The 21,830-nt window shown below is 48.7% G+C and overlaps 1 protein-coding gene across 3 annotated transcripts; it reads right to left on the bottom strand.

The window, feature by feature from the left end:
- Positions 1-1,737: 1,737 nt before the first annotated feature.
- Positions 1,738-21,697, bottom strand: Ubap1l (ubiquitin associated protein 1-like). Of its 3 annotated transcripts, none has more exons than XM_006243297.4 (6): positions 20,437-21,697; positions 12,857-13,096; positions 10,331-10,906; positions 7,626-7,835; positions 2,477-2,578; positions 1,738-2,159 (listed from the first exon to the last, which is right to left on the bottom strand). In XM_006243297.4, exons 2-6 carry the CDS (start codon positions 12,974-12,976, stop codon positions 2,025-2,027), a joined length of 1,143 nt encoding a protein of 380 aa, XP_006243359.1. In that variant the 5' UTR covers positions 12,977-13,096; positions 20,437-21,697; the 3' UTR covers positions 1,738-2,024. The 3 variants fall into 3 exon arrangements, with proteins under 3 accessions (XP_006243359.1, XP_038938400.1, XP_038938399.1); XM_039082472.2 differs by lacking the exon at positions 20,437-21,697 and adding an exon at positions 14,444-20,429; XM_039082471.2 differs by lacking the exon at positions 20,437-21,697 and having other exon boundaries at positions 12,857-20,429.
- Between the last annotated feature and the right edge of the window lie 133 nt (positions 21,698-21,830).

The following is a 21,830-nucleotide window of genomic DNA, read 5'->3' as shown; positions in this document are numbered from 1 at the left end:
TGTATGCAAAGGTCAAGGCTGAGAGAAGACTGTGGCAGCACCTTGGCCAGCACTCCTCCCACCGCAGGAGAAGCTCGACAGCTGCAGGAGGCAGACTCGGTTGGTGGACAAAGGAGGGAGGGGAGCTGTGCCTTGGCAGCCTTGCCTAGGCACTGGCCTCTGGGAGGGCCTGCCCTATCTGCACATCAGCCAGGGGGCTAGGAACTCATGGCCACACAGAAACCCTTCCTTGCTCTCATTCCTTTCTAAAATAGGAATGTCCCATGTATGATATAAGCAGTTTGTAACCATTCATCACAGATTGTATGGGGAAAGCACTTCCCCGTGAAGCAGCCTGAATCATGACCCCCTGAAGGGATTCTGTCCTAATTCCCAGCACCTGTGAACCTGTCATTTCCCGTGTGGAATGGACTTTGCATGTGGATTGGACGAGGCACCTTGAGAAGGCAGATCATCCTGGATCATGGGCCCAGGATAATCATCAGGGTGCTTCAGAGGAAGTGGCCAAGGGTAAGATGGACAGAGGACATCTTGCATTTTGTTCCCTGAGGACACAATGAGCTTGAGAGCTCAGCCTGAAGTGGCTTCTAAGACAACTGTCCTGTCCAACTGGGATCCTTCCTTCTTCACCCCAGTGGCATGCATCTCCGAGGAAATTTAGAGGGGACCAAAAAAGGAGAAGACATCTAAGAGGACAGCGGGGTCACGGGAAGCAAGACTGGATCTGCTTTTTGGGCCTGGCTTGGCTTTGCCTGGGGCTTAGACTACAGCACCTCCGTGGTCTCCCCTGTAGTGGTCTAACTTCAGGTAGCCTGTGTGTGTCATCTGCTGATATCCTGACCCTTAATATGAGTCATGCAGTCACCATTTCCCAACTGGTCCTCCCATAGTCCTTTATTTTGGATGTTTTCTTTAACTGCTGATCAGAGAGGCGTGGTCCCTGGGGGAGAGGATTGCTCAGGGGTTCTGAGTTTGGATACAGATGCTGCTGTGTTTCCTTCTGTAGCTGTGGAAATAAATGAGAAAACCAGACATTTCCGACCCACAGTTTGAGAGGTTCCAGCCGACAGTCACTCAGTTCTGTCATTTGGGGTCCGTGTGGGGGATGGGCAGAGGACTCTGCTGTCCTCAGGAGCCCTGGGTAACTGTCCCTAACTTGCTGTTCAGCTTACAGAGGTCCTCAGTTCACAGCTGAACAGGGCAGTGAAGCCCTGACAGACAAGGGCACTCTCCTTGGGTTTTCCACAGACCCAGGCTCCAGCTTGATTTACAGACCAAAGAAAATGAGAGAGAATGAACCCAAGAACTTTGGGTCAGAGGCAGGGCACTAGCCCTTTGGCCTCTGACCTCTGCTTGCCTGAGTCACAGGCCACTCCACAGTTTGGTCCCCTTAGTCCCCGGAGGTCTCTTAAACGCAGGCTAGAAGCAACTCCAACCTTCTCAACCCCACCACACTCTCCCCGCTGCCTCTAGAAAGTGGGAGGCGGCTGTTTGAGATCTACGGGTACCTAGGCCTCTCTGAGCTGCATGGTGAGCATGCGATGCTTTGTTAGACCTAGCAGTTTTGCTGCTAACATTGCTGCTTTTGCTTTGTTTTTTGAGATAAGTTTTCTCTGTGTAGCGATGGCTCTCCTGTAATTCTATAGACCAGGCTAAACTTGAATTCAAGAATCTATCTGTCTCTGCTCCCCCGCCCCCCGAGTGATGGGATTAAAGGCATGTGACACCACACCTGAGTTTGGTCTTGTTAGGTTTTGTTTATTTTATTTTATTTCATTTATTATGATTACTGTGTTTGGTTTTCTTAAGACGGGGTTTCTCTATGCAACCCTGGCTGTCCTGGAACTCACTGTGTAGACCAGGATGGCCTTGAACTCAGAGATCCGCCTGCCTCTGCAGCTCCAGTGCTAGGACTAAAGGTGTGTGCCACCACCACCAGCAGCATTATCTTTTAATGATACAGCTGGGATGGGTGGCAGGACTGACCTCACTGTCAGTCATGCATCAAACAGCGTCCTGGCTTGTCACTGGGCACAGGCTACCAGCTCCTCCAGGGCTTGTTCACGCTGGTTGCCGTGGACCAACAGCACCTCCTTGATACGGTCTTGCTGGAAGCCCATGTCACTGAACTGCTGCCAGAGCCTCAGGAACTCCCCTGCCTGAAGAGGAGGCACAAAGGGTACTTTATCACTGGGCCTCAGTCCTGAGTATCCCCGTCTCCGGTGCCTACAGACCCTCCAACCATCCCAGAAAACTGCACTCCCTTCACTAAGGAAGCCTGACGCTGGCCACTGCCTGGCATCTTCCTCTTCCTCTGGGGACATGGAGAAAGAAGGTGCTTCTCTAAGTCAGTGCTTTCTCCCCAGTGTGAGCAGGCCCGTTCTCTTCTGACCAGTCCACACGCTGCTCTGGGGGCACTGCACCCCTGCACCCCATGCTTCCATTCCCTAGAGACCAAGGGGGAGGCCCAGCTGACCTGATGCTCGGAGAACTGGAACATCTCCATGGCCTCGTCCACCAGTGCCTCATCGTAGCCCTGCCGCAGCAGCCTTTCACAGGCACTGAGGTAGCCGAGAAACTGGGCCAAAGAAGACAGACAGTAAGAGGAGTGTCAGGGGTATGCTGGGGAACCACCCGAGGGTCTCACTAAGGCCATGCATACTGGACAACCCGTCACAGGTAAGAGGAAGCCAACAGACTCAGAACAGGCTTCCTTTGAGAGCAGGTCCTCAATAAATGTTCCAAGTTGAGGGAGAGAATCCAAGAAAAGGGCTGTTCATATGTTCACAGAGCCTAAGTGGGGTCCGGGACAGGCTTTAAGCAAGTAACTCAACCTCACCTCAGCTACCACATATCCTTCCATCAGCTTAGCCATCCTTCTCAGAGGAGCGCCTAAATGCAAAAAAGAACCTCCTCGCCTATCTCTATGCACCCTCCTCAGCCCCACACACACCGGGCCACAGTCTGCACTAGAGCTGGGGAGGGAAGCGCCAGGAAGTTTCTCCTGGAGCACTTCTCCCTGAAAACCTGTTCTAATCACTCCCTGATTCCATCATGGGGGCAGGGCTTCTCTTGCCTTCAGGGTAAGTAGCATCACTTGAGGCTCATTAGATCCAGGCTAGCCTTCCTACTGGAAGCTTGAGGCTCACCAGTAATATAGCATGACCTGACTCAAAACACAGACAATGAAAAACTAAGCGTTGCCTTAAGGTAGTTACGTTGGTGGAGTGCTTGCCTATTGTGTATGAGGTCCAGTCCCCAGCATGTAACTGGGGACGATGGTGCACTGGGGAGGTTCAGAAGTTCAAGGTCAAGGCTGAGGAGCTGGCTCCGCGGGTCAGAGGGCTTGTATCATAATGTGAGGACCCAAGTTCAAGTGCCCAGCCCCCCCCCCCCCCGCATAAAAATCTGGATGTTGCCACATACCAGCATTGTAGAGGCAAAGCAGAATGCTGGGAGCTGGGAGGCTGCCAGCCTAGCCCTGGATTCAGTGGGAGATCTTGTCTCAAGGGAATGGAGCAGAGAATGACAGACCAGGACATTTTCTCTGGTCTCTCATGCACTCATTAGTGTCTGCGTTTGCACACACGTTTACACAAATACAACATACACACACACTAATAATTTAAGTTAAAGATCACTCTTAGCTACATAGTGAGTTTGAAGCCAGCCTGGCCATATGAAACCCTGTCTCCCAAACAAATGTGCCCCCTTTCACCCTACTCTGGCCTGCTCACAGTCTCAGCTTCCTCATTTTCTCCAGGCCTCTGTCCAACTCCCCATCCAAGGCCGGCCCTGTTCTCCTCCCAGGAGGCCTCTGCAAACTCTGTCTTTACTGGGCCATCCCTGGGGCTCTTAGGCTCCGCCCACCCAGTGCCACTCGCACTGCTTCATCCTGTATTTATGTCCAGTCACTTCCGTCCCACAGTGGGAGGTTAGTCAGTCAGCACTGCACCAGCAGGGGAGGCAAAGGAGCACAAAGAATGCACCATGTTCATAAAACGAATTAAGAACAACAGTCAAGGAACTCACAGCTTAGTGGAGGAGATAAACCAGACACGGGAGGCTATGCCAGGGCTGGGCAAATCACATCAGGGGACAGGTGCCAGCCCAAGGCTCTAGGCTGTGAGAACCATGTGTGTGGCTGGGAAGGAGTAGGTCGGGTTTCTGCCGACCTTCAGAGCGGGCTGGGGCACAGACTGTCTAGCCATGTGGTTTTCAAACTCTTGGAGCTCTTGGTCTTCCCAGCACAGGGAGCTTCAGCAAGCAGCGGCTAAGAGCAGGCAGCCCGGACCTGGAGGCCAAATGGCTGGGGAAGCACGAAGGGAGCCTGATCTCCTGAGAGAGGAACTGTGGGACGCCCAGACCTGGCTCTGAGCGCATGTGAAAGCCATACACCCCAATCCCTCACAGCTGAGGGCATGGAGGGACTGGCAGAGCCGAGGGCTTGTCAAAGAGCCTTAGAACAAGGCTCCATATCACTGAACTCTCAGAGCCTCTCTGTCACTCTGACCAGCTGCCGAGAGCTGCAGGAGGGGATCTGAGCTGGCATGACAGTAGACAGGGACTAGGGAGAAACTGTCACCTCCAGACAGGGAGGGGGACAGGGGACAGATGGTGAATGCTCCTTCACAGCACACGTTCTCAGCCTTGGTGCTTGTCACTACTCAGGGAGCTTTGAACACTACTGATAGGGTCTCACCAGCAGAGAGCTTCGTGACTGGTTTGGGACAGAGCCTGGACTTGGGGGACAATCTTAAGTCTCTCCAGGTGGTTTGTTTGTTTATTTGTTTTGTTTCATTTGAGACAAGGTTTCTCTCTGTCTCCCTGGCTATCCTGGAACTTACTCTGTAGACCAGGCTGGCCTCAAACTAAGACCTGCCTGTGCCTCCTGCGTGCTAGGATTAAATGTGTGCACCACCACCCAGCACAATTCTCTGGGTGATTTTAACTTTAAAAAGCATTTACTCAGAGCTGTGTATGTAGCCCATGCCTTTAATCCTAGCACTGGGAAACAGGCGGGAGGATCTCTGAGTTCCGGGCCAGCCTGGTAGCATAGCAAGTTTTTACCAGCCAAGAGACCGTGTCTCAAGAATGCTTTATTTATTATTAATTGTGTCTGGATGATGTGTGGCGAAGGGGGAAGAACACATGAACGCTATGTGTGGACACCAGGGGGCAACTTCTGAGTCAATTCTCCGCCCACCTTTACCAGCCCAGGTTCTCCGGGTTTCTCCTCCATCTGCTGAGTCTTACGGCTGCCCTTCCAGGAGATTCTAAAGTGCAGCCAAGTCTGCAAATCACAGGCTCACCAAAGAGCTGACTCCCCATATGCCATGCCAAACTCCTTGTCAGGACCATCTGCAGATCCACTGATGGTTCCCTGGGAACCAGGCCTGGGGGCTTGTACTGCTCAGTCGGTTGGCTTCCGGGCCTGTGGGACTATAGAAGCCCCCAGGCTTGCCTCAGGCTCAAGGTGGATAAGGATGTCACCTCAGGCCCCAGGATAAAGTCCCAGGAGTTACTGATTCCAAACATATACTCCTCAAAGAAACCCTCAAAGGGAGCCTGGTTTATCTAGTATCCCTTAGTGGACCTGCACTTGGCCCATGAACAGCCTCCTGTGTCACTCATGCTTGTCCTCCAGGCTGCACAGGACACATCAAGGCTGGGAAGGGAGGGAAGGGGAGAGAGAGGGGAGGGAGGGAAGGAGAGTGAGCAATGCCTACACTTGTTTCCACATTTCTCTAAGTCCCCATAAGCCAATGTCCTCTCTTGTGGGCCATCTGTTATTTATCTAGGACAGAAGGGACTTACTAAATAAAACATCTTTCAAGGGGCAGGGGGGTGGGGGTGGGGGTGTCAATCCAAATTGGTTCTAATGCTTTGTCTTAATTCAGCTCCAGACCTGAGGATCCCTTACCACCCCCTCCCCAACCCCCACCCCCGCTGGCTTTGACTGGTAATAAAGAATTGTCATACAGCCAATGGCTGGGCAGGGAGGCAGAGGAGGACTTTCAGATATCAGGGGTGGGGATGGAGTGCAGGGGTGGGGGGCGTGGGCAATGGACCAAGGGAGAAAGGAAGAGGAGAGGATAATTCCCGTGATGGGGAAGAAAAGAGAGTAGACTTAAATGCCCACCATCATGTAAGAATCCAGGAAAGTGGCTCTTAATCACTTCCCTGATTAAGTCTGGGGCAGCAGAGATGAAATGTAGATTTTAAAAGATGGTAACTCAGGGATACCAGAGGGAAGTGTGTGCTAGCGCTGGAGAGGTTTAGAAGTACCCAGCCATCGAACTAGTCAAGGCATATCAAAATTAGCTGGCCTGGGTGTGTGTGTGTGTGTGTGTGGGTGTGTGTGTGTGTGTGTCATTTGTGAATCCAGAGCTCTTGGGTGGGTGCAATGCGTGTGTACAACACGCCGGGAACCAATTAACTAATTCTCCATTACAGAAGGAGTTGAGGAATCGTTACCTGCCTTGGGGTCAGCTTCCCAACTACAAAGAATCCCGATGTTTAGAAAATGGTGTAGAGTGGAGCTGGCACACTGGGAGGGATGTGGGTTAAGGGAGTGGCATTCACTGACACAGCCCATCCCTGGTCACAGTCCTCTCACAAGGCCCTTTTGTGTATTGGGTCATGTATCAAAGTTCTGACCTAGGCTTCAATGTACCCCTAATTGGCCCCCACTTTTCTTTTTCTTTCCTGAGTCCCAGGAGCCTGCCTCTCATCCCTCCCACAGCTAGGCTGGTTAGGTAGCACCCTGTATTGTCCTGTAACAGAAGCCCTGGTTATCTCAGAGTCAGAGCTCCCCTAGCCTTGACGTCCACCTCGGTGTGTGGAACACTCAGGAAACCTTCTCTGTGGTAGGCTGACAATGGTTAAGGTTCTTTTGTAAACTTTCCAACCACAAGGCAGAGTCCTCTTCTACCCTTTAAGTCTGGACTGGTCTATGAGTTGGAAATAACTGAACAATTTGAAGGCTAGACCCAGGTGACCTTGAAGCTTTGTTCTTATACTCTTGGAATGAACTGGCCTAGTTTTCTGAAGAAATGGACTGGACTGAGGCAGCCGTCCTAACTGAGTCAGCAAATATCACATAGAGGTAAGAGACTATCTAAAAGGATGTGACAGTATCTGAGGGAGATACCTGAGGCTGACTTATTTATGTGTGGCCTTTACACGTATTTGCACACACTCAAGCACATGCACATGCTCGCTCTCTCTCTCTCTCTCTCTCTCTCTCTCTCTCTCTCTCTCTTAGAGATTGTCCTATTAGACAGTTCTAGAGAGGTCTTGCCTGCCTAAAGCTTCAGGCTCCATTTGGATGGACTAGGATAGGGGTTCGACTATGGAGAGCCTTAAATGGCCATAGGGATTTCTGGGGAAGTCCTGTGGAGGAGAGAACAATGAGGCCTAAAAATTCGATCACTAGCTTGGCAATTTGGGCCAAGTTGAGGTTCTACCTCTAAAGTTGAAGCAAGGGCAGAGCCTCTGGATCAGTGGTGGAGAGTTGGCCTACTACGCGCAAGGCCCTGTGCTGACCTCCAGCACTGCAAGAGAGGACACAGGTCACCTTTCCTGGCTGTAGCATGCAGCCCCTCAGCCCTGGGCCCACTCACCTGGCTCAGGCTCTGCCTCCCTGTCTTCTGCAGTGCCACGATGGCCCTTCCCAGGGGATAGCCCAAGGCGACCACTGGCCTGATGAGGTCTTGCTCCTCTTTGGTCAGGGCAGACAGCAGGTCAGGTGCTGAATCAGGATGCAGTCTACAGGAGGCGAGGGGCTGGGGTGTCTCCCTAAGAGGTGGCAAGCAGGTGTATGGGCTGAGGGACTGAAATACAGACAAGATGGCATGTCAGTAAGCACAGGAGGTCACAGTATGGCTGAACATCTGAAGATGCGTCCTACTTTCTGCCCACTGTGGAGAGCGTTGGGTCCTGCAGGCCCTGGTTCTCACTTTCTGTTCCCTTTCTCAGATGTCAACAGACCCATCTTAGAACGACCTCGTCAGACTGCTAGGAGGCATAAATCAGAGCGTGAGCATGGTGATTAATTAGCAGAGGGCCCAGTATGCAGAAGCTGTCAGCAAGAACTACTGTCTCCCTTCGGCCTTGCAATGCTGCCAATGAAATACGATAGGTAGTCGGGGTATGGTGGTACACGCCTGTAGTCATAGCTACTTGGGAGCTGAGGCAGGGGGATTGCTTGACTCCGGGAATTCAAGTTGAGCCTCGGTAGCATAGTGAGAGGCCAGATGAGGAAGAAAGACCAAAAGACAGACAAAGTGTATAGCTCAGAGGGTAGCATGCTTGCCTAGAACTCACAAGGTCCTGGGTTCAGTACACAGAGCTTGGCAGTGTAAACCTGTAACCCCAGATGCAAGAGGATAAAAAGTTCAAAGTTATCCTCAGCTACCATTACACAGCAAGTTTGAGGTCAACCTGGGCTACATAAGATTCTGTCTGGGGGAGGGGGGGAGAGAGAGAGAGAGAGAGAATATGCAATTACAGAATTTACAGATTGAAGCCAGGTCCAGAGAAGGCAGTGATCCAACCCAGTACCCATTTGTGATGTGAACCCACCTTGAGGCCGCCATATCCAGTAACTTAGTGAGAGGAACTGTCTCCCTAGCCACACTCTCTTGCAGTTTGGTTAAGCTAAGCCCAATGACAGAACTTGGCATGTAGAGTTCTCAGGCAAATGCTATACTACCAAAGGTAGCTTGAAGAGTTCCTGTGTTTGACTGGCACTATGACTAAGAATCAAACTAGCAGGTCATTGGTGGCACACCATCAGACCTCTCCCCTCCCCTGAGGGAAAACCTTGCCCTTGGGGTCCTGGTGCACGCTTGGAGCTATGAACTTCCCACTGCTACCACATCACAGGGGATGCTCTGCGATGACCCCCTCCTTTCCACTCTAAGTTGGGGAGCACTCAGATCTGAGCGGTGCCATCACTTGTCTTTGAAAGACTTAGCTGAAGTCTGCCTGGGTTTCCTTATGCCTCATCCTCCTGCCCCAGCTCTGCCCCACCAGTGTTCCTCAAGTTAACTGTTTTAGACAATGTCTTGTTTTATAACTATGTAGCCTTAAAGTAGCCACATAGCGAAGGCTGGCCTCACATTGGCAATCCTTAGGCTTCAGTCTCCCGAGTTGCTCCAACTACAAGTGTGTGCCACCATGTTCTGCTAATTAAGTTGATCATCCCTGGGTTCGGTCCCCAGCTCCGAAAAAAAGAACCAAAAAAAAAAAATTAAGTTGATCATAATCAGAAAAGAGCCATTCTGGCATCAATACCTGGCATCTGTCCAGCTCTCAAAGCCCTCCTTTGTCACGCTGACCCATATGTAAGTAGAGACCATGGCACAGGGTGGTCTAGCGACTCAGCCAGACTTCCTAGACTCTGTCTTTTGGGTTTAATTTCTCCTTGGTCTTACTCTGTAGCAACTCAGTTTCTAACTGTGGGGCACAAAGCCATCTCAGAGCCACCACATTCTGCTGCCAGTCTGGATCTACCTCAATCTTCCTGGTGCCAGGGCTTGCAGACTCTGAAATGTACTCATTGGGGTGGGAGTGGAGCGGGATTTCACTTAAAAGGAAAATATATATACAAAATTGTATATATACACCTGAGCTGCCCACGCTTAGGTTTCTCTGGATTCTGAGCTCACTTCTTTCCTGGGAACTGACTATGTACTCCCTCTACCCTGGTCTTCCTAGCCCTGTCTGTCTTCAGCCCTGTCTGTCAAAAACTGATCTCATAGCCAAGCCTGGGCTTCTCTCCACATCCTTTTGACCAATCCTCTTTGTCCTATGGGTGTCTGGTGGGAAGCAACTGAATCTTTTTTGACTGAGCCTCCAGCTTCTCCAGGCTTCTCAGCAAGAAACCTTAGATCTGAGTCTTCAACAGGCATCCATTGAGCGCCCCCTGCCTGTGAGGTCTACTGCTAGGTGCAGGAAACAAAAATAATGAGGGGTTGGGGATTTAGCTCAGTGGTAGAGCGCTCGCCTAGCAAGCGCAAGGCTCTGGGTTCGGTCCCCAGCTCCAAAAAAGAAAAAAAAAAAAAAGAAAAATAATGTTATCCCACCCTTCAACTAAAAGAATTCATATTACATTGCAAGAGAAAGATGGAGGTTATTAATCGTTGTGATGTGTGCCCCTGTGTGAAATCAAGGGAGCCTCTGGATAGAATATACTAGGCTGCAGGAAGGACGACAGGGCCCGGTGAGAGCAGGTGAGAAGGGAGCACTGTAGGGAGGAAACGGGCCCTAGATTGGGGACCCTTAACTTGGCTTGGGGCCTGTGGCCTTGGAGGAGAGTTCTTACAGCTACTGTAGGCTTGTGGCTCCGCAATGGAGGCATGGCGCCAGCAGTGGAGGGTCGTGGGGGCAGCTCGGAGACGTTGGGGGGCTGCAGTGCTGGGCCAGGGGTTGGAGCTGGGCTGGCGCTCAGGCTCAGCGTGCGGTGGGCTCGGAAGCGGTGCAGGAGGGCTCGAGGACTTGTGGCTAGTCTGCTCTCCGAGAGCCGTCGCCTGGCATCAGCCAGCTCAGACCTCATGTTTCGAAGCACATCCAGGGAGCAGCGACGATGGCTTGTAGGGGAACCGGGCTGAGGGCTGCTGGAGTCCATCCCTTCCTCGCTGGTAGAGGAGGCCTCTTCCTCGTCCCTCTTCTCTTCTGTTTCTTCCTCCTCCTCGTCCTCCTCCTCAGGAGGTTCTTGCTGTCCAGTCTCTGGGTCTCTGATTTCCGCAGGTGCAGGCACCTGACTGTAGTTTGGATTCACCAGCAGGAACCAGGCTGGAGGGGCTGATGCAATCCCCAGGTCATTGCACTGATGGGGGCAAGATCCTCGGACAGCTGCTTCCACCCAGAAGAGAGCCTTCTTTTCCAGGCTGAAGTCATACTGCAGAGAGTCCAGGACATGAGGCTCAGCTGTGGCAAGCCACGGCCATGAGGCATAGCTTGGGGACCCTGTTCAATTGTCAGTTGGGGAAATTTCCTGGCTCTAAACTTTAGGTATCCTCAGAGACCACTCCCACCTTCCCTTAGAGATAATTCTGGGGCCAATGGACATCATAACAAATTAGTGGTAAACCTTGGCATGACGGACAAATCAAGTGATAATTAATAAAGTAATCAGAGTAAATGCTAATATTTAAAAATCCTCCACTCGGGGCTGGAGAGATGGTTCAGCGGTTAAGAGCACTGGTTGCTCTTCCAAAGGACCCTGGTTTAAATTCCCAGCACCCATGTGTCAGCTCACAACTTTCTGTAACTCCAGCTCCAGGGTATCTGACACTCTCACACATACATACCATGCAGGCAAAACACCCACGCACAGAAAATTGAACACACACACACACACACACACACACACACACACACACACAAATAAAATCATTCATCATCCAACATGTCACTGAGCAACAGCTACCTCAAAACACTCTTGCATCCGCCTGGGGCCTTAGTTTCGACAGCAGAGGGCTTGCTTAGCATACAGAAAGCTCTGGGTTCCAACCCCAGCACCACACAGACTGGGTATGGCTGTGCACACCTGTGAGCTCAGCCCTTGAGAAGTAGAGGCAGGAAATCAGGGAATTCAAGATTCTTCTTGACCACACAGTGACTTAAGACCATCCTAGGCTACCTGAAGCCCTGTCTACAACAACAACAACAAAACAAAACAAACCTCCAAAAACAAACAGACAAAACCCACCAGCAATTACTGAATAAATCTTCATTCTCTGGACCTCAGGTTTCTCATGAGCAAACCTGGTAAGAGCTGAACCGCTTTTTATTCCTGTTTTGGTTTTGACGTGTGTTCACTACGTAGCCCAGGCTGCATGGGAACCCAGGCTCTTCCGGCCTCAGCCTCCTCAGTGCTTGGATTGAGTAGCACATGCTACCACGCACGGGAGCACCAGACCAACTTCAAAGTTCCTGGGAATCTTAACTTTTAAATCTGTGTCTACTCTGTGATACTATGGGTAACTATTCCACTTTAGCCACAGCTGCAGCCCCATGTTTTAGTAAAAATGCAACATATTTCTCCCCTAGACTTGACTCCATGGAAAGTTAAGTCGTTTTTGTCCTGAAGTTGCCTGTGGTACCAACCCGGCAGAGCACGAGACTCTTTTGAGCCTCCAGCAGTGTGCTCGCTCTGGCTGTGGACTCCTAACCGCCCCGTGATGTGCCCGCAGAGCTACTTGCACTGTTTTTGGATAGGGTCTTTCTAGGTAGCCCTGGCTGTCCTGGAACTTGATCTGTAGACCAGGCTCTACCTGCCTCTGCCTCCCGGGTGCTAGGATTAAAGGTGTGCACCCAGCTAGCTGTTTGTACTTTTTTTAAAAAGATTTATTTATTTATTTCATGCATATGAATATACTGTAGCTGTCTTCAGACACACCAGAAGAGGGCATCAGATCCCATTACAGATGGTTGTGAGCCACCATGTGGTTGCTGGGATTTGAACTCAGGACCTCTGGAAGAGCAGTCAGTGCTCTTAACCGCTGAGCCATCCCTCCAGCCCCTGTTTGTACTTTTAACAGAGGATTCTGGAGATAGTCTTATCAAGAGGGACTCTAACAGCTGATGAGAAGAGAGGACGAACTGGAGTATGCTGGCAGTCACAAGCAGTTCCCACAGGTGGCTCACACAGCTCTCAGCTGACCTGGGTAAACAACCTCATTGTCCAGACACCAGCCTTCTCCACGGAACCTAGTGACTTATATTCAAATTGCCCGGACTATTGGAAAGCAACCCAAGCTTCCCTTTACAATCAAGAGACAGGCCCCAGGGGCTCAGCCTCAGACATCAGATCCAAGGACAAAGCTAGACACTCAAATCCACTTACCATCGTGCCCAGTAGGAGTTCTCTACAGTCCCGGACACTGAGCTCAGGCACAGGGTGGGGCTCTGTGTTCATCACAAAGCCCTTGGGCACCTTGAAGGGGACACCATCGAGGGCATTCATTCTGCCAGAGAATGGTGACAGTCTCAGAAGGGCTGAGCAAGTAGCCAGATGGCAGGGAGAGCGTGTCGGGTTCTCAGAACTGGGCTCAGGCCACACTCTCCTATGCGGTGGCCCTCACAGCTGGAAGGAAAAGATGTAGCAGCCAGTGTTGTTCAGAGAAGAAATGAGTAAAACCCAGAGCTGTTTTATGTCTAAGTTACATTATCAGGCATGTCCAAGCCGGGCCCACAGGCTGCATGCACCCCAAGATAGCTATGAATAGGGCCCAATAGAAAACTATAAACTTACTTAAAACATTACGAGATTATTTTTCAATTATTTTCCTGGTTTGGTAATTCAAACCTGGGGCGTTCTTCTGCAAGTTGTCCCCCAACCTCCGCATAAATGCTACAATGTATATGCACGTGCATATATATATAATAATGAAATAATAGATTTTTAAAGAACAACAACAACAAAAAAGTATACATCTCTATAGGCTAAAAGGCAACTTCCTCAACTGAGGAATCTAACCAATTACAGCAAACACTCCATTCCACAGTAAATAATAAAAGATGTTCTTAGGGCTGGCGGTGAAGCAAGGTATCAGACTACCAGCTCTTCTGTTTAGCATGACACCAGATGCTAGCTTGTGCAAGAAGGGAGAAAGCTAATACAGAAACAGATTGGAAAGAAGGAAAACAACTGTTATTTGTAGATGACACAGTTATTAGAGCCAAGTCCAAAGGAATCTTATGAACAGAACTCTTCGAATTAGTAACACGATTTGGAAAGGACACTGGATACACAGTCGACATACAAAGTAACTTTTCCCTATATGCAAACAACAAGCCATGTAAAAGCATTTTTAAAATGTAATTAAAGAAGCAGGGCCTGGTGGCCCACACCTCTAATCCGCCCCCCCCCCCACCCCGCACTTTGAGGGGGAGGCAGGCATCTCTGTGAGTTCACAGGCAGCCTGATCTACAAAGAGAGTTCCTGGCCAGCCAGGGCTGTTACACAGAGAAACCCTGCCTTGAAAAACCTAAATAAATAAATAAATAAATAAATAAATAAATAAATAAATTGATCAAAGAGTGACTTATTAAAAGATAGACAACTGGTATTTACTGATATTATAGCCACCAACAGGACTTAATCTAACACAGTATATGTAAGGCCTCTACATAGAAAACTAAAAACTAGAGCACTTGCCTAGGAAGCACAAGGCCCTGGGTTCGGTCCCCAGCTCCGAAAAAAAGAACCAAAAAAAAAAAAAAAAAGAAAAAGAAAACTAAAACCTATTAGATTAAATGGAGGAACATACTCTGGTCGAAAATGATCAACTTCAATATATAATTCTCTGCAAACTAATGTACAGATCCCAAGGATCAAAATTCTATCACAGTTTTGGTGTAACTTGGCATGCTAATTCTAAAATTAAATGGGATACAAAGAACCAAGAAAAGCCAGGACAGTTTCTTTTACCTTGTATGTATATCTGCATGAATGCAGCTGATTCCTGGGATCCTGTGCACAGTTTCCCAGAGAGTGCTGGATCGCCTGGGGTGGAGATGCAGGCAGTTGAGAGCTGCTGGACACGGGGTTTGGAGCCTAACTGTTGGCCTCTGTACGCACAGAAAGTGCTTGTAAGCACTGAGCCATCTCCCTAGCACCAGGCAATCTTAAGGAAAGAATGCAAGAGGGCAGAGATATGGGAAAGAGGCATACCAAGAGAGACAGATGGAGAACCCGAACTCTACCACTGGGAGACAGAATTTGGAGAGTATCTGTGAGTCCAAGCTAGCCCGTTCTAGAAGTGAGGGCCAAGCAGTCAGGGCTACATAGTAAGACCCTTTTTTCAAAAGCTAAAAAACAAGCAAACAAACCAAAACAACAAACAAGCAAACACTAATATCCCCCAACCAACCAACCAACCAACCAACCAACCAACCATGGGTGGCAGGTGACCCAAGTCCCTTCACAGGCAGCAGAAGAGTGAATAGTGCAGAGGCAGATCACACAATACAGACCCTTGACTAATGAGATATTTTGCTCTGTAGAACAGTAGAAAAGACTTTTCAATAAATGTTCTGAGTCAACATAATATCCGTCTTGGGCCTGAAGACATAGTGCAATGGTAGTGTCCCTTGCTCCGCATGAAAGAACCTCAGGACTGGGAATCACTGGCTTCTCCCTCACCTCATGTGCTAACTTCAACCCTACAGTTCTAGATGTAAACGGCAAAGACAAGACAATGAAGCTTAAAGAGTATATGCCATCGTGTTGGGATAAACAAATATTTCTCTTTTAAATTTGGAATGTTTTGCCTGCCTGCATGTTGTGCCCTGTGCTTTTAGAGACTAGGAGAGGACCTCAGATGTCCTGGAACTGTGTCACAGTTGTAAGCCACCATGTGTAGGTGCTGGGAACTAAACCAGGTCCATTCAAAGAGCAGCAAGGGCTCCCAACAGGTGGGTCATCTTTCTATTCTAGAACAGATCCTTCTGAGTGTTTGTAAGTCGTTCACTTTATTAAACCGATCTGAAAACTGAGCACAGGTAAGCCTTTGGCTGCGTTACCATCTCAGCCCACGCCCAGGGAGACCAAAGCCTTCACATGTCTCAAGCTGGGGGAACAAAAACGGAAACCATGATGACTGAATATTTGAAAATAAAAACAAAAATTAAAAAGTATTAAGGCAGAAACATTTTTTTAAAATCTGCAATGAGTATAATTTATGCAAAAGCAATACTGTCACTTCCCTTTCATGAACTCGGCACGGACTGAGCCATCTTCCTTTCTAGAGTAGGGGGAAGGACTTCCTGTAACAAGCATCTCATTGGAATTATTAAACAAAAATGTACAATCAATGTTCAGCCACAGAGTACAACCTCGAGGATGCTGGTCCAACCAACCGCGGTCGCCTTCGCTGTTGCAGTTTTTAAACCCTGAGTCAACAGCACCAGAACAAAACAAAACAAAAATTAAAACAAAACACAAAGCCATGCCGATGTTGTCTTATGTTTGTTTTCCTGCACAGGTTAGGTTTTGTTGAGAAAAGTTGTACCCAGAGCACTGTCGTTGGTTGGGGAAGCAGCCGGATTCATTGTTCTTCTGCTTGTCCAGCCACATTGGCTGGACAGTAAACAGCAAGGTCGGGATGCGGCTGCCAATCCAGGGTACCTGTGCTCAGAGAAGCAATGACCTCCATCTTCTCAGAGCTGGGAGCCAGAGCAGTGATCTCCTGCACCTTGCTGATGATACCTGGGTACATGGTGGTGCCACCGACATCACTAGTTGGCATGGAGGCCTTTACAGATGTCGGCATCACACTTTACAATGAAAATGACAGTTTTCTGGATGTCGCCAGATTTCATAGCCAGGAAGGAAAGCTGGAAGAATGCCTGGACGCAATGGAACTGCTTTTTGCCAATAGTGATGGCCTGGTTGTAGGGTAGCTAGTAGCTCTTCTCCAGGGAGGAGGAGGATGCAGCAATGGCTGGCTCTTGTTCCAAGTCCGGGATGACATAGCCCGGCTTCTCCTCGATGTCATGGACAACTTCCCTTTCGGCTGTGGCAAAAGCTGTAGCCATGCTCAGTCAAGATCTTCATGGGGTAATCTTTCAGGTCTAAGACAGCCAGGTTCATATGCAGGATGGTGTGGGTTAGAGCACAACCCTCGTAGATGGGCACATTGGGGTGAGAGTGTAGTCCTTGTAGATGAGAGCAGCACAGATGACTCTGTCTCCAGAGTTCACGGTTCCATCCGGGTTGTGCAGGAACAGCAGATCCTGAGTGCTTATGCAATGGCTGAGTGGTTATGAAATGGCTGAGTGGTTATGAAATGGCTGAGTGGTTATGCAAATGGGAGTTTGGGGCTGCTTTGGAAAGAAGTTTACAAAAAGACCAAGGATACAGAGGTCTGGGTGGCATAGGTCTATGATCCCAGCTACTCAGAAGTCTGAGAGAAGCAGGAGCATCACAAGTTCAATGCCTACCTGGGCTTTAGAATGAGGTTAAGTCTAGCCTGGGCAATTTAGTGATATTCTACGTAAAGGTAAGAGAAGGGCTGGGGCTATAGAGCGCAAGAGCTCAGTGGCAGAGTGCTTGCTTAGCAGACAAGAAGCCCTTGGTCAATTGTCCAGTATCACGTGTATATAAATACACACAAAGAAAAATACTAGCGATGAAGACAATACTGATAAACTGGATTAAAGTTAGAAGTCCTAGTCCTCCATGCATGTAAGGAAGTGGTCAGTACTGGTCCATAGTATCTACCAAGGCTGAAATCCTAGAATTAAAAACTCATCTACATATCACTTAGCTTTTGGATGGCATTGTATAGTATTCGCCCTTGGTTTAGTAATGCAAGGAGTTCACTGTTTTGGAAAAAAGCAAAACAAAACAGCGACAAAACAAAGCAAAAAAAACAAAACAAAACAACAACAACAACAAAAACCAACCTCTTTCACATGGATTTAACCTCAAAGTAAGTACAAAGTAACCTGATCATATATAGCCTGACAGTTTGCAAACAGTAGGAGCCTGGACCAGGGTGTGACTCTGGTTCCACACATTAATCTGTCATCACCAACAGGACGACACAAAACCCTGCTGCTTGGGGTCACTGGGCGGTCATCCTGTTCCTAGCTGGACAGCCTTGTGGAGAGCTAGGGTGGGTAATCTGGGAGCAAAAAACAGGTCACGTGATGGCAGGTGGCTAAAGCCCTTAATTCCCCTATCTCCTCCCCCATCTGTCTGTTCTCATCAGTGTCTTCCTGCCTTTAGGACTCAACGCTTCATGCCGGAATTCACATCCCTGCACCTCAGCGGGTAGCTCTCTATGCCCCTCTATGAGGGAGATCAAGCAAATCTTGGGGTAACCACCACAATCTGCTTGATTGGCTCATTGTTACGGGGACCAGTGAGGTCAAAGGGTGTTACAGGAGGCTCAGGAAAATTCCACAGGTTTTACTATCGTCAGATTTAGCTTTCAGTCTCAGCTATCACTGAAATCTTGAATTACAGAGACGGGTCCAGCTTCTATTGAGGCTCAAGTGTAAAATCTTGTCCACTTGAGATACAGACAAAACAATCCCTCTCTCCTCATCTTCCACTTGACATCTGCATCCCTAACAACTGTTTTCTGCACAGTCCTGAATGGGCTTCTAGTTTGAAGATTCTGAGGATCTATCTCTTTCTGAAGAACAGCAAGGGGCCAGGGTGAACTCAGAGCTAGTTAGAACATTTAACGATGCACCGATGCACCGAGGAGTGCCTCTGGGAGGGAGGGGCGGCCTTGTCCTTGTGGGGCTTGGGAAAGCTTTAGGAAACAGATCGGATTTGCCTGGCTATCAAAGGGTAGGAGGATGAATTGTGAGCTGGAAAAGAATCAAGAGCAGGCATCCGGAGAAGGAACAGGAAGCAGATACAAGACCCTGCAGGATGGGGTGATGGGTCACAAATATGTAAATGCTGTGTGCAGTCTGCAGCAAGACTCTTGGGTAGATTGGGGTCCTCCTGGGGAGGATTCTGAATTTTGAGTTCTGACTCCAAACACTAGGTGGCCGAGAAAGCCCTGAGGTATTGGGGTAGGGTGGGGGTGGGGGTGGGGGTGCACAAGGAAAGCAGGGGTATTCGTGCTTCAATGACTCCGAAAACTACAGTCCAGCACTTCTCAGATTCCCAGCTGAGGCCTGTCCACCGGCAACATCTAGGTACGGGGCTGGGGACTGGAATGGGGTCTCACAGAATGACTCTCCGATGTCTTCTAAAGGACTGCATCCTTGCTTAGAGCTTCAATTACCTGCCAGCAACCCTCACATTCTGTCCCTTCACCTGCCTCTAAAGCTCCTCCAAGTGCTTCTAACTCGAGTGAATTTCACCTTTCTTCCCCCAAATAAACCCCCTTCCCCAGAGCTTTGTCTCATGGTATGATGATGACCCATCCAGGTGCCGACTCACTCAGACACTTACTCTTACCACCTCCCATCTCAAATCCTCCTCGAAGTTTAAGGGTGTGCACGTCACCCTATGTCCATGGCTACCATGCTGGTGGCACACCTCACTGGCACAACTCACTTCCGTTCATATTCTTGTGTGCTATTACTATTACTGTATTTTTGTTCCACACCCAGAAGCAGGATCATTTCAAGCTGCAAAATTAAGCTCCAATCCTTCCTCTTTTCATAGCCCTCAGATGCTTTCCAAATAAAAATTAAACTTCTGGAGATTTGCAATAGCTCAATTCTTAGCCATGTAGCCCCAGCCCGAATGCCCTCTATTTGCAGTGGTCCCTTGGCCCCAACAGCATCCCTGCCAGCTACTCCTGATACTGTCTCCGTTCGGGTCTCTTCTCTCATACACTATTTAAAAGCTTTTATTTTCCCCAGAGCTGAAACATCACCTGCCTACAGCAGCCTTCTCCAGGAACCTTCCTGAATCATGTTAAAGGCAGTTCCTCCAGACCATCCTTGAATTTCTAAACAGCCGAGGAGGCCTTCAATTTCTGATACTCCTGCCTTCACCCCTTAAGCATGGGAATCTGGTTTTATGGGGTGCTAAGGGTTGAAGGACTTCATGCATGCTAGGCAAGGATTCTGCTAACTGATGTACATTTCTACCTCCCCCTGCCCATCCTCTCTGTCCCCAGTGTACTCAGTGAACCAGGACACACATGCAGGTAGGACAGTAACAGGACAGTCTGTCTTACAGGACAGTTTATACGATCTCATTTAAATGTGCTATGTCTGAAGACAATTCCCACTTAGAACCTTCAAGGTTCTCAAAACAATTGTATCAATGGGTATCTTCCTTCTAGCCCACGTCCTTTGTGGGGTCTTGGGGTATTTTTTTAGCATCCACAGGCACTTTTTATGAAATATCTGGGGGATGAGACTACGGAGGTGTCAGCATGTCCTTTGTAGCACCATCATAGTGACAACGAAGAGCTCTATCTGCCAAGCTATGAGGAAGTCAAGGCTAGTCTGAGGGAGTAAGATGGAGAACCATCAATACCAGGAAGCCAGGAATCCTGTCTACTCCTTATCCTCTTAGCACCTAAATTACAGTACCCAGAAAAATGGAAAACAAAAAGCCATCTTCCAAAGGACACAGCTCAAATCCTGGCTTCTTCATCTTCACATGAATAAGGTCAACAACTGTCTGCTGACGTGCAGTTACACAAGTCTAACGCCATCTGCCTCAAACACCTCATTTTTTTGCTTCAGAGATTATGATAAACAAATGCATTCCAAAGGCAAATGGAATCTGCTTTGGAAACAAAATCTTCAGCTGCAGCCAGGCGTGGCACATCGGGAACTTCTGTGTAGACATACGAAAACGTACAGTACAAAGTTCACTCAGCTTAACTCACAAAGTGAACCAGAATGATAAATCAGCTGAAAGAAGTTTGTTTTTTTAATGTATCATTCAAAAAAAATGAAGCTAGTTAGAAATAAGACATAATTTGTTCTTACCTTGTGATTCCCAGGAGGGCTTCTCTGGGACAGAATATGAAGACGTGAGCCGTACAACAGCTGGAGTAATCCCAGCTAAGCTTTGTAAAGTCACATGGACGCAGACCGGGAAGGGTTTAGAGTGATTAAACTGGTTGGCTTGTTGCATCTAATTCTCAGACAGCACAAGCTCGGGTACTCCAGCTGGAGTAATACTTAGTGTTACTCCAATGGCCTGCTACTCTCCCTGTATTTGTCCAGTTCTTCCTGTGAGTCTCACACAAGTCCTGAGCATGTGTTTTATGTTGTTCGTGTAATATGACTGAACTAGGGCCGGAGCAGTGGCTTAGTGGTGTAAGCATTGGCTGCTCTTCCAGAGCACGCAGGGTTTGATCTCCAGTACCTACAAGGTGGCTCAGAACCCTCCTCCAACTCCAGGAGAGCTGGCTCTCTATTCTTGCCTGTTGAGCCCAGGCATGCGTGTAGTACAAAGGCATACATACAGGCAAAGCATCCATACACGTCACATATTTTTTTTAAATTAAGAATGTGATAAGTTGGGGTTGGGGGATTTAGCTCAGTGGTAGAGCGCTTGCTTAGCAAGCGCAAGGCCCTGGGTTCAGTCCTCAGCTCCGAAAAAAAAAATAACAACAAAAAAAGTATGTGATAAGTTAAAAATTAGCTTTCTGATTAACCTTTGGATTTTATTTTTCTATCATTCATTCACATTTGATAGGAGAATTTAGGTAAAAGTGGAAAAAAACAAAAAAAAAAAAACAAAAAATGAATTGGCAAAGGGCTGAAGGCTCAACAAATTATTGATCCAAATTCTGTGGACTGGAAAGACTAAGAACCAGGCTGGGGGTGTAGTCAGGGGTAAAGCACTCGCCTGCATCTTTCTAAGCCTGGAAAGAAACTGTGGCTGGTGCCACTGCATCTCACAGACAGGCAGTACACAAGGAAACCTGGAAAACGAAAACTGAACAAAAATAATGCTTGCTGTATAAAAGTCTTGCTGGCACTGAGCGTAGAGAACAGCTTTTCTCCATCTAAGGCTCTTCCTTTTCTGAGTCAGCGGCTGAGCCTCCCCAGTTCCTACCCATCATTGCTGGTGTCCAGTGATAAGGCTGACATGGAAACTCCTACTCCATCTTTAGTCTCTGCTCCTCCCGGCAGCTCTTCTCACAGCAGGAAGTGCAGAGTTCAAACAAAAAGGAGCACAGGCCTGTGGGTTAGGTGAAGTTACTCTGATCAGACCTTAACACATGCTGGGAAAGACAGCCCCAAATCCCTAGCTGCACAGTGTAACGCACAAGCAGAGCCACCAGAGCAAACTATAGAGAGGGCAAAGGTGTCAGTGTGTTACACCCACGGGTTCCCGAGTCCACATCATCTCCAAAGCTGAGGGTGACCTT

This window comes from Rattus norvegicus, chromosome 8, assembly GCF_036323735.1.
Source record: "Rattus norvegicus strain BN/NHsdMcwi chromosome 8, GRCr8, whole genome shotgun sequence".
Classification (NCBI taxonomy): Eukaryota; Metazoa; Chordata; class Mammalia; order Rodentia; family Muridae; genus Rattus; species Rattus norvegicus.
Note: the sequence above shows the minus strand (reverse complement) of the source record. Positions and strands in the feature narration are given on the sequence as shown.

Excerpts from the sequence above, each read along its gene's own strand:
- Ubap1l (XM_006243297.4), bottom strand. The coding sequence starts at position 12,976 with ATGAATGCCCTCGATGGTGTCCCCTTCAAGGTGCCCAAGGGCTTTGTG. Across the intron at positions 10,907-12,856 it reads AACTCCTACTGGGCACGATG|TATGACTTCAGCCTGGAAAA; the intron begins GTAAGTGGATTT and ends GACTCTCTGCAG. Across the intron at positions 7,836-10,330 it reads GCCACAAGCCTACAGTAGCT|TCCCTCAGCCCATACACCTG; the intron begins GTAAGAACTCTC and ends TCTGTATTTCAG.